This window comes from Salvia splendens, chromosome 19, assembly GCF_004379255.2.
Source record: "Salvia splendens isolate huo1 chromosome 19, SspV2, whole genome shotgun sequence".
NCBI classification, from domain to species: domain Eukaryota; kingdom Viridiplantae; phylum Streptophyta; class Magnoliopsida; order Lamiales; family Lamiaceae; genus Salvia; species Salvia splendens.
This window is the reverse complement of record NC_056050.1, coordinates 12,912,951-12,926,161: the sequence shown is the minus strand read 5'-3', so window position 1 is coordinate 12,926,161 and position 13,211 is coordinate 12,912,951. Positions and strand designations below refer to the sequence as shown.

General features: G+C 37.0%; 1 protein-coding gene across 1 annotated transcript; it reads right to left on the bottom strand.

Moving 5' to 3' along the window:
* Window positions 1–10,398: 10,398 nt before the first annotated feature.
* LOC121779029 lies at window positions 10,399–10,919 on the bottom strand. The gene is made up of 2 exons (XM_042176382.1): window positions 10,797–10,919; window positions 10,399–10,689 (listed from the first exon to the last, which is right to left on the bottom strand). The coding sequence occupies exons 1-2, from the start codon at window positions 10,917–10,919 to the stop codon at window positions 10,399–10,401; spliced, it is 414 nt and encodes a 137-aa protein (XP_042032316.1).
* Between the last annotated feature and the right edge of the window lie 2,292 nt (window positions 10,920–13,211).

The window sequence follows — 13,211 nt, the reverse complement described above, 5'->3', positions numbered from 1 at the left end:
TGCATGGATTACAAATTAAAAAGAACAACTTAATTAATTTGAAGAAAGGAAAACAACTTAGTTTAAAGATTTTAAGGTCATATTTTTTTTTTTGAAAAGACATAAGATAAAATACTTTTAAAAAGACAATGGGAAAAATTAGACTTAAGAAATATAATAACTAAAAACTAAAGTAGAACAAGCACTTAGCTTAAATCTCAGAGAATACCATTTTCAAAAGACAACGTAGATGCACGTTTAAATCCTAACACCACCATACATGTTCCAACACCAAAACGAAAAGCTTAAGGTCTTAAGACATAAATTAAAACATAGCAGCGGATAAATAAGGTTTCAAGAGAGTCAAGGATCACGCCTATGTATGACGACACAACGTATCCTAGGGTCTTTAGCCAGCTTAACATCCACCGCAACATCCCGCTCAACCTGCAAAATTTTTAAAAGAAATTGCAGGGCTCAGTACTTGTTGTACTCAATGGGCTCATGCCGAAAACATTTATCAAGTTATGTCATCCATACCAGTGATCTCGAGTTTTATACGCAGTAAAGAAATTATCACGAGAACACCAAAAATGTTTCATAGACTGGCCAGTCAAATAATCTCCCCACTTTTCGCATCAATCCAACAATCACAACCACAGTGCGACGAAAGTGTGGCCACACTATTCGCCCACGAGACCGGCCGACTTGCAAGGACGGCTCACGATCCCACCAGTGTACACAGTCCGATAGGGTTTACGGCCCTACTCGGACCCAAAACAGCCATATAGCCTAACGGAGTAAACTCATACGAACTAGGCATCAGGCACACAATCTCATAACAAAACAGTCCATGGCATGACATAACAGTTAAACCACCCTTATATCTCCACATAATATTTTTCGGAAAAGTAAAGAGGTTTGAAAAGAAAGCCCACCTCGTTCTCTTAGCAAAATCACAACCCAACTTAGCAACTCTCGATCCTCGAGTTCACGAATACACAACACCCTTGTTAACGATAACACAAGTCAGCCTCACACAACACACATTACTATGCATGTCCTATCGTTTCTCTCTCATCGTTTTCCTCAATTTCCCACACCCAACATACATCTCAAAGGAATCCAAGCCCCTTGGCCTAGCGGTAAAGGGTGCTGGATACCGCGTCCATCCTGGAGGTCTCGAGTTCGAACCCTGGGTGGCGTAATTTGTCTTTCCTCCTTGTTATAGGAGTTGATTTGTAATTTCCTCCTTCATATATATGATATAAATATATGAAGTTAATTTAAAAAAAAAAAAAAAAACATACATCTCAAAGGTGTAAAACACACGTAACACATTTCAACCTATCACAAGTGATTTCAACATTTAAGCACATTTCTTGGACATACATGCATCATACAATATTTTTAAACCTGAAAAATAAGTGTTATTTTAACAAGACAGAAAACTGGCAGAACTGCGCGACCGTTTTGTAAAAATTACTATAAATTCACCCGACCTCAAAACATGCTAAAATTTGGTCACGATACAGAGGACACATTCAAGTTCATTCATCAAAATTTTCATATCGAAATCACGTCATTCAGTCAGTCATATCACATATTGAACTCTCTGGTCGGAACATACAATTTCTGACAGTATTGCGCAGTTCATTTGAAAAATTCACCATAAATTAATACTATGCCCAAAAAGGCTGCAAATTTAACACAATACAGAAGACACTTCAACTTTTCATATAGTGTAAGAATCGCATCAATCGGAGGTCATTTGGTCAGTCAAACAGAAAACGAAACATTCATGGCGAGAACTCACGTTTCTGGCAGATTTGTGCAGTCGACTTCAAAAATTTATTAAAAATTCATTTTTCGATAAAACGGGCTGAAATTCACACGAGACACAGAAAACACCTTGAAGTTTACTCAGTAAATATTTCGTAGCAAAATTCGTTCTTTTGATGGGTCGAATACAGATCATAAGTCACTGGTCGTGCATCACAGATTTCTGGTTCCAGTTCGAAAATAAGGTTTTAAACTTCCACAACACAACCACCGATTTTTCATGCTCGAAAACACATAATCATGCTTACACGTTCCTCATACACATATTTGCATACAAACTCATATTATTCACCCAATAATTCGATCCAACTCACATGATTTCAATCAACAACCTAAAAACCACACAAGTTCTTACGAACACACAATTTCCCTCCCATTAGAACTTGCGATCTATCAAACCTACACTCTCTATATGCATGTAGGACTCAAAACGTGGTTCACTAGAGAAGGAGAAGAAAAGTGTGCAATTATACCTTCCTTTACAAAAACCAATCGGTAGAAGAGAAGAACGAAGCGATCCGTTGGAAACTCTCGAAGGTACTTTCAATGGCTGCAAGAACAAACTTGAATGGAAGATTTTTGGAGATGGGAGAGTGGAGGAGATGAAAAAAAACGTGTGGGAGAGGGAGAGAATGAAAGTGGCGAAAATTTGAGGAGGATGGGGGCTAGGGTTTGTTTAATTTGTATTTATTTGCTAGGTTTAAGTCCATGAATGAATTAAATAAATAAATTGTGGGGAATTAAAATATAGGCCAATGAATAAAAATCCCACAATTATAAAGAGCCTAATTTTCAAAAATTATGGCTGCAAATTAATAAGGGATTATTTGATATTTACTTGGAGAGAAATAAATCCACAATTTGGGAAATAAAAATAATGAATACAAGGAAACAATTAAATTAAATCTCCAAGTAGGAAAATTATGGTGGGGGCCGAAAATTTCAAGGACTTTGCACAAGGAAATTATTTAAATCCCCAATTAAATAGAATAGGATTTAAATTTGGTAATTTCTTTTATGGAAAAAAAAGGCTCCCATAAAATAGGTAACAATCAATTAAATTCCCACAAGGAAAATAATAGTATGGGGCGTGGGACATGGAAGGGAAGTAGTAGAAAAATATTCACATCCTCAATTAAATTGACATAGGAATTTATTTGAATAAAGAGGGATTCCCCAAATTAGGAAACAAATAAAATATTCTCCCAATTTTATTGGAGAGGGCCGAAAATTGCTAGGCTAAATAGCCAAGGGAAATATCCCAACTCTCTGTTTACTTTGGTTGAAGAAATAAAATATAACATGATTTAATTGGATTAACTTCAAAAGAAGAGAGTTCATAAAGCACCAATTAAATCAAATGAAAAATAATCCAATCTCCTATTGGAGATTTTCGAAACTCCCAAGGAAAAAGGGATGGAGTTCGAATTTCATGTAGTGTAATTTAGGGTCCATTGGTTTGGATTTAATTTGGAATAAAGTCCCAAAACAATTAATTAAATCCACAAAGAGAAGTACTATTTCAATAATTTCGGAATGACCGGAAGTATCAATTAATTGACTCGAAAAAGGATTAATGCATGATCCTATTAATCTTTTCCTCACATTGGAAAACGATAAAAACTCGAGCTCATCATTCCACAATTACCACGACAATTTATTTCACGCAAAGCACTTAATCACATAAAATCAAACGTTTCATAAATTCCAAAATTCCAATAACGTATTAAAAGAGTCACAAAAGTTTGGGATGTTACAGGAGGATTAAAGAAGCAGGGAAGAAAGGGGAAAACAACACAACTCGACCATAGCTCGAAACAAATGGGAATAGCTCGAATAAAATCAGAGTATCTCAACAATCAACAACTCAAATGAATATCATCTCAGCGATACAAGAACTCAAAAGAAGGACAACTTCTCAGCGGAAGTATTTGAGAGAAGGAATATGCCACGTGTGAAGACATGACACATTTTAAACACTTAAATTTCTTCAACGGTCTTGCTCAACAACCACAGCATCAGTCACGCTCAACCTGCGCATTTTTAAAAAGAAATGCAGGGCTGAGTACTTGATGCACTCAGTGGACACATGCCAAAATAATTTTCATAAAATATTGTGTAATCATTTAAAAGTGAACTCGGGGTTTTATAAAAGACCATGTAACCAAAACATTTTCTATGTCTGCAGCCCATTTTCCTCTCTCCTCATACCATATCTGAACCTCATATGTGAAATGAGAACGTGTCCACATTCTCGATTACTGGACCAACCAACTCGAAAGATAGTGCACGATCCCCTCTGTGTACACTAGCTTGAATAGAGACTCACTCCCTAGACAAACCCAAATTCGATTAAACTCATAACTTCTAGTAGGGACTTACTCTCCACTAGGCCGATCAGATAGGCATATCCTCAAAAACAAAATACGGCATGGCACAATATATTTGGAATTTAAGCTCATAACTCATACTTGAAAGATATTGCGTAAATTTAAAAGTAGGATAGAAAGTCCACCTCGTTCGCTTAAATTTCTTAACTTGAAAATTCTCACTCCGTCCTTAACTCGCTTGCGAAAGAAAATCCTTTTAAAATAAAAGTAATAAGCTCATTAAAAATCGAGAAAACATCTAATTAAAAGAATGTATGCTTCCTATGTGAGTGCTCAAATTATTCTTCGTTCTCATGTAATAAAACAGATTCATCAATTAAACACCAAAGTTCCCGAGATAGTTAATCTCTCCAATCGTCACTGAAAAAAAGGCAGTATGTAAATTTCCAAACAAATAAGTCTAATTACTTAATAAACTATACCAACCCATGGACCAAACATTATTAGTAGTACTAATTAACTAGCTATACGATTAAGTTCAAAAGGTCAAAACAACAAATACATGATACTCCCACATCACTACACGTATATACTCCCTAACGTCTCTCTCAATTTTTTTTTATCTCATCTCAAAACATCTTTCTCTCTCTATAGCTCACGTCTCTCTCTCCCTCAATTTTTCATCCAAATTAAAATCCCAAAATAGAAACTCAAATCTTCTTCCTAAATCAGAGACTCTCCTTCTCTCCCTTTAAACTGTCTCACGCCTACTCTCCCTTTCGATCATGCACCAGTTTCCACCGTCGCCGTCGGTCTCCATCCAGCCGCCACAGCCAGCTGTCGTCGCGGAAACTCAGAATGTAATTAGTTTCTCTTAAATCTTTTATCTTAAACTAGGTAGACAACCAGTTTCCTACGCCAGATGTCAATCTTAGTTGTTTGCAACTTTTGTAGATTTCATCATCGTAGAGTACCAATAATATCATATATAATTCACTTTCAACTTCCTTGTGCTTACAGCACTGTTAACGACACAAGTCAAATTCTAAATATTTGACAATTTTGATAAAATACATATACTCTTATTTAGATGCTTGCCTAAGACCACGAAGGTCTTTATAAGCTTCAATCATGCGTTTCTTGCCCTTAATTACATATCCATTAGGATGTTCTAGTAGATGATTTCCTCAAGACTTCTACTTATAGAAGGCTATCTTGACAGTCATAATACATACATTCTAATTTATGTAAGTTCTAATAGACAATAGGATCGAATAAATCCTGGCACAAAGATAGCGAGAAGATAATTCTCTTTGGGCATAACCCATTGTCATTGTCTAGCCATTTGGGATCCACATTTAAACTTGCAAAGATACTTACTCCCACTGACTGACACGGGCTGTAGGTAGTATTGCAAGTATTGTAAAACATGTTGTCTATCTTATATTGTAATATGGAATCTATCACCTTTTCAAAGATGATTATCCAAATTAACCAATGCTACATTGTAGTTAAAGAGATTATGTTCAAGTTAATCTAAGACTGAGTCTTACGACACTCTTAAACTCATGAACTTGTTGTGTTCAACAGGATATTAAAAGACTAAGTTAAAGTAATCAAAACAAACATTTATAGCATGACAACAACGTGAAAAGAATCATAGCTCTATTTTGAGAAAAAATGATATTTCATAATTTCACAAGTATTTGATTTATATCCACACTAATGTACTGGATATTAAAAGAAAGCTCACATGATATGCTTATTCCTCAATTTAATTACTCGTGTTGGCCTCGCTCTGCCCCCGAGTAAAGATTCCCTTTGAAAATAAATAGTGTAGCACACTAATTAGTACATGAACTATTTCTCCTTAGAAAAAATGCATGCACCATATGGCATAGTACCTATATCTTTAGTCTTGTCTCATAGGATCTCTAGTCTTTTCTCGGGCTTCACTAAGTTGTGGGATTTATTTATTCACTTCATCTAAATCCAGAGAAATTCTATAATCTCTAAAAAAATCACTTGGGCACTTATTAAATAAAATATGGATTCTTGGAAAATCCCTTTTTAAATACCTTTTCTTGGATTTTTCTTAAGGCCAACAATTATTAATCATGACAAAACAATCCATGAACTCTGCTCAACATCCTCCACGTCCATCGCCGCTCAATCTGCACATTAAGAAAAATAATATGCAGGGCTGAGTACTTGATGCACTCAGCGGACACATGCCAAAACATAGTTTGTCAAGCCATAATCAAGTGACCTTGGGGGTTTTAATTAAAAGAAACCCAAGTACACCAAAACATATATTTCACAAGTTCGGTCGACCGACCATTTTCCATCCACATTCACCATCACCATATCTGAACATACATGACAAGGAACGTGGCCACGAACCAAGTCACTAGACCAGCCAACTCCAAAGAGATAACACACAATCTACGGGGTGTACACTAGTCCGAGCAGGGTTTGCTGCCCTACTGGGACCCGAATTCGATTAAACATACATGGCATAACCACTTCAGGTAGGTTCATTCAAAAACAAAACATGGCAAGACAAACACTTTCTACCTCCTTTCACATAAAAAGTATTTAGGACATAGTCCTTATTTAAAAAGAAAGCCCACCTCAAACGCTTACTCCTCAATTACTTTCTGTTCCCACCGCAAACAACGTGCACAAGTTCATCCTTTTTGAAATAACATAATATGCAAAAATCAGACTTTGCAAAATAAATCAATTTAACAATGCATGCATCCTAAGTGTGTGCTCAATTTATCCTTCGTTCACATATAATAAAACATATTTATCAATTAACCACCCCAGTTCCCAACATAGAAAACTCTCGGTCATCACCGAAATTAGGCGGTATGTAAAATTCCAATACAGTGAATCCAATTTGTTAATAAACTATACCAACCCAATTAAACGAAAATGAAAAATGAAAAAGAAACTGTGTAACTTAATATACTCCCAAACAGTACACGTTTACTTCCTATCACACAAAAAGATAAAACATAAATAAGAGAATTTAAGAAATATACTCCCAATCACCTCCGGGTACATACCCCTTTCGCAACACACGTATTATGTATACATTTAATATCAATTTCCCACTTTAAAACTATTATATACTAAAACTAATTGACCTTATAAAATAATATAATTAGTAGTGCTTAACAATCAAAATTAGAAAAACAAACAAAGTCAGCAGCAACGTATATATACTCCCTACCCAAACTAATTCCTTTTTCTCAATCAAAACTGTCACGATCGCCCATACTAGGGGTACCACAACGCGGCGATCGTGACCAGGGGACGATAAAAACGACAACTTACAAGGATAACAGTTTATGAAAGCTTAATTAGCTTAAAGGAATAATATTTTTCGTTCATTAAAAGCTTTGACAACAAATTTTTAGTTTAAAGAACTTAATGTTATAAATTTATTATTAATTAGCAACGACTTAAGACAAAAAGGTTTTTCAAAATAAGCAGCGGAGAAAATAAAATAAAAAAAAATAATTAACTTCCAAAAGAAAACATTTGGTTTAGTTCACGAGAAACCATTTTAGAGAACTAAGGTAAACATCAGATTAAAGCCTAACACAATTAAATGAAAAGAAAGAGGGAGAATGAATCAAATATACCTTTCTAGATAAAAACGAATCGGTAGAAACAAGAATTGATGGATTCGTCGGATACTCTTGAAAATCAACTCCAACGGATGCAAGAACAAGGATGAATGGTGGATTTTTGGAGAGAATATGGAGAGGGAGAGGAGAGGCGTGTGAGAGAGAGGGAGAGAGAGGGTGTACGGCTAGGGTAGGAAGAAAAATGGGGGCTACGGTTTAGTTTAGGTGATTTTATAGTTCTAGGTTAAATCCAAAATTTAATTAATTGTGGGGGAATAAAATAGGGGCCAATAATTAAAATCCCACAATTATAGAGAAGGCATAATTTTTGAAAATTATGTCTGGGAATTAACAAGGAATTATTTGGTATTTACTTGGAGAGAAATAGATCCACAATTTAGGAAATAAAACAATGAACATTCCATAAACAAGGGAACAAAATAAATTAAATATCCAAGTAGGAAAAATAAGGTGGGGGCCGAAAATTAAAGAGGAATGCACAAGGAAAAAAAAAGAGCATAGTGGCGTGTGATATAAGTGAGAATTAAAAGGAAATATTCACATCCCCAATTAATTAGACATAGGTATTAATTTGAACAAAAAGGGTTTCACAAAAGGAAACAAATAAATTCTCCTCTACAAAAATAATGAGGAGGCCGAAAATATGGCTTAATTAGCCAAGGAGTTATTTTAAATCTTCATTTAATTTGGGTGAAGAAATAAAATGTGACAAAATTTAATTGGATTTAATTAAAAGAAGGGAGTCAACAAAGAACCAATTAAATCAAAGAAATAATTCATCCTCCTAATTTAAAAAAATAGGGGATTTTAGAAAACTCCAAGAGAATAGGCTAGTGTTAGGGATAATTGGGTTTGGACTTAATTTGGATAAATATCCCAAGATCATTAATTAAATCCAAGAAATGAAATACTCATTTCAAAAATTAGGAGGGCCGAAAATTCCAATGAATTGGCTAGAAAAAAAATGCATGATCCAATCTAATTTATTCCCAACACTGTAAAAATATAAAAGTAAAAAATACTTCATTCCATATAACACACGAGAATTATTTCACATAATCCACTTAATCACATAAAAACAATCAATTTCATAGCTTAAATTTCCAAATCAACATATTAAATAAAAGTCACAAAATTCTGGGATGTTACAAAAACCCACTTAGTCCAAGGCAAGAATGGCCCAATAAGAGTATAAAAAAAATATACCAACACTTAAACTAAAGAAAAAGCAATAGCAGCCCAGAATACTCTCTGCCACCACACGTCTCTCAGCCTCCTTCTTCATTTAATTTTATTAAAACTCCCATCTCTCTCTCTATCTCACCTCTCTCTCCCACCGCCATTCTTCCCCAAATTCACCACAACCATTCCCTCAATACCAAGCTCAAGTTCTCGTCTCTATTTCCAAGTAGACACAAAAAAAACCCCTAAAAAAGATTCTCTCCTTCTCGCTTGCTGCTGTACCCGTAGCCGCCGTCCATAGCCGCTGCAATTCGCAGCCGTCACCGCTTCTTCGTCGCCGAGCAGCACCGCTCGCACAACAGGTAAGTTCCCTCCCCTTTTCCCCATTCTAAACCTTTTATTAAATTCTTTAATTATTCAAATATCAAATATTAGTGGCCAGAAGTATCTTCCATAATTAAGGTTGAAGAGATAAAACCAAAAGCGCAACTTCTAATAGCATTAAAGGTCAAGTCTTTAACAAGAACAATCAACCAATAATTTTTTCAGGAGTTTTAATCGTGTGAGCTACTGTAAATATGTGAAACTAAGACATGGGATGGAATGCAGAGGATTCAGAAAAAAAAATAGTGGATATACCTTCACGGAAGAAGCAGAACTTGCAGAAGAGAAGGTATTGAAAATTATCACAACTCTCTAGGTTTCTCCTCCACACTCTGATTTCAAAAATTTTGATTATGGAATCGAATAATATGCAGATTTTTGAACTCAATGGGAGAAGAAGAAATTAACTTAAATGAAGGGAAGAAAAGCTGCAGGAACGATGGTTTGTTGAGATTGTGGGAGGAGATGTAGAAATGGAGTTAATAGAGAGTATTTGGTTGTAGATTTTTAAGGAGAGAAGGAGATATGGAGGAAACCGAATAGAAGTGGGATTGGGAGAAATTTATTTGACTAAAATTTCACTGCAGGAGGAGTAGAATAATTATTTATTATTTTAGCTTCTCAAAAATTGGTCAACTAAAAAGAAATAAAGGCTAGAACAATAGAGATAAATGATAGGCCCAAATATATATAATTTTAGTACATTGATTTAATTGTGGTGTTTTATTATTTTAGTACTTTGGTGTTATTAGAAGCACATTGTAAACGAACGCCCAAATTTTCCCATCGACGACTCTTACGTCAGTCTCGTCGACAACTTACACCACATAATTAATCAACAATAACTCAAGCATTCACTATTTTCATTCACAACCAATCGAGACAAACACGTTATTTTATTCAAGGTGTATCACTCGCTCGTTCTCAAAACAAAAATCTTAACTTAAAATGATAGAAATAAAAACGGGTATTACAATCTACCCATCTTCACAAAAATTTCATCCCGAAATTTGCTTAGATCATTCAAACAATTCTGGGTACTTCTCCCTCATCTTGTCTTCCAATTCCCACGTAGCTTCCTCAACGCCATGATTTCTCCACCGAACCTTCACCGAAGCAATAGACTTATTTCTCAACTCTTGCACCTTCCGACCCAGAATGGCTTCGGGCTTTTCTTTGTAACTCAAATTCGGATTCAAAATCATCATCTCCTCTTGATGAATTATGTGGTTAGGGTCGAACACATACTTTCTCAATTGTGACACATGGAAAACGTTGTGTACTTTCCCAAAGCTTGGTGGTAGCCCAATCTATACGCTACGGTACCCACTCTGTCAAGAATCTCATAAGGCCCAATAAATCGTGGTCTCAACTTGTCTTTCACACCAAACCGAGTTATTCCTTTTGATGGAGCTACCTTCAGAAAAACTTTATCTCTAGCCTCAAATTGGAGATCGGTTCTTCGAACATCAGCATATGATTTCTGTCGATCCTGATCTTCCTTGATCCTCTCACGAATTTGTCGAACAATCTCAATCATTTCTTCCACTGAGTCTGGTCCAAGAACTATTCTCTCACCCACTTCATCCCAGTAAAGTGGTGATCTACACTTCTTCCCATACAATGCCTCATACGGGGCCATGTTAATAGTCGCCTGATAACTATTGTTGTAAGCGAACTCTATTAGTGGCAACACTTCCTCCCAACCTACTCCTCGATCTAGCACCACGGCTCTCAACATATCCTCCAAAGTCTGTATCGTCCTCTTTGATTGCCCATCAGTCTGCGGGTGGAATGCAGTGCTGAAATTCAACTTAGTGTCTAACTCTCGTTGTAGGCTCATCCAAAATCTAGAGGTAAACTTCGTATCACAATCACATGTAATAGTCACCGGTACTCCATGTAAGCGTATGATCTCTTTCACATACATCTTAGACAACTTATTGGCTCCATAGGTATCACGAATCGGCACAAAGTGAGCAGATTTTGTGAGACGATCAATAATCAACCAAATAACAGTGTTTCCTCATTGGGATCTTGGTAATCCGGTCACGAAGTCCAATGCAATGTGCTCCCATTTCCACTCCGGTATCTCAAGTGGTTGTAGTCTCCCATAGGGTCGTTGATGTAGAGCTTTCACTTGCTGACATGCTAGACACCTCTGCACAAATGCCGCTACATGCTTTTTCATGCCATTCCACCAAAACAGTCTCTTCATATCTCGATACATCTTGGTACTCCCCGGGTGAGCAGTATACGGTGTTTCGTGTGCTTCCCTCATGATTTCATTCCTAAGCCCTTTGTCTCTAGGCATGCACAACCTGCCCTTGAATGTGAGGGTATTATCCGCCTCCTCGTGAAAATATTCTTGTTCCCCTGTCCTCACTTCCGAATGAATTTTATCAAGTAAAGTATCGCGTCTTTGAGCTTCCACTATTCTAGCCCTTAGGTCGGGTTCCATTACCAAGGTGACGATCCTTCCTTCCACTGTCTCGGGTGCTCTCACTACCTCCAATCACATTTTACTGAACTCTCGTATCAAGTTCTCTTCGTTCGTGAGAAAAGTGGCCAATTGAGGTTGAGACTTTCTACTTAGGGCATCAGCCACTACATTCGCCTTTCCTGGGTTATAGTTTATACTGCAATCATAATCCTTCACCAACTCAAGCCATCTACGCTGGCGCATGTTCAAATCCTTTTGTTCAAAGAAGTACTTGAGGCTTTTATGGTCCGTATATATCTACATCGAACTCCATAAAGATGGTGTCTCCAAATCTCCAAAGCATGTACAACTGCTGCCAACTCCAAGTCATGCGTCGGATAGTTCAACTCATGTGGCCGCAACTGCCTTGATGCGTACGCAATCACTTTCCCATTCTGCATAAGTACACATCCGAGTCCAACTTTTGATGCATCGGTATACACCACGTAATTAGTGTCTAGCTCTGGCACATCGAGAATTGGTGCGGTGGTCAACTTCTCTTTTAGTAACTGAAAACTGGCCTCACACTCCGTCGTCCAATTCACTTTGATCCCCTTCTTTAGTTGTTGCGTCATTGGCCTCGCTATCTTAGAAAATCCCTCGATGAATCTCCGATAATATCCCGCCAGTCCTAGAAAACTCCGAATTTCATTAGGTGTGGTTGGTGATTTCCATTTCTGTACAGCTTCCACCTTTGCGGGGTCTACTCGAATTCCATCTGCGCTTACTATGTGCCCTAGGAAATTCACTTCTTTGAGCCAAAACTCACACTTACTGAACTTGGCGTAGAGTTTCTCGGCCCTTAACGTCTCCAAGGTAGTCCTCAAATATTTTTCATGTTCCTCCTCGTTCTTTGAGTAGATAAGGACATCGTCTATGAAGACTAAGACAAACTTGTCCAAGTATGGATGGAACACACGATTCATAAGGCCATAAATACAGCCGGGGCATTTGTCAATCCGAAAGGCATCACTATAAACTCATAATGGCCATATCTAGTTCGGAAAGCCATCTAGGGTACATCTTCTCGTCGGACTCTCAGTTGATGGTATCCCGATCTCAAATCCATTTTCGAGAATACTCCGGCTCCACGGAGTTGATCAAACAAATCATCTATCCTCGGCAGTAGATATTTGTTCTTGAGTGTCAACTTGTTCAACTCTCGATAATCTATGCACATCCTCAATGTTCCATCCTTCTTCTTCACGAACAACACCGGTGCTCCCCACGGCGACACACTGGGTCTAATGAAACCCAAGTCTAACAACTCTTGTAGTTGTATCTTAAGTTCTTCCAATTCCTTAGGCGCCATACGGTATGGTGCCTTAGATATCGGTGCTGATCCTGGCT

What these genes read in the sequence shown, in the direction of transcription:
- LOC121779029 (XM_042176382.1), bottom strand. Translation starts at nt 10,919, where the DNA reads ATGATTGAGATTGTTCGACAAATTCGTGAGAGGATCAAGGAAGATCAG. An exon ending in GAGATAAAGTTTTTCTGAAG is followed by an intron (nt 10,690 to 10,796) that starts GTAGCTCCATCA and finishes CGTAGCGTATAG; the next exon opens with ATTGGGCTACCACCAAGCTT.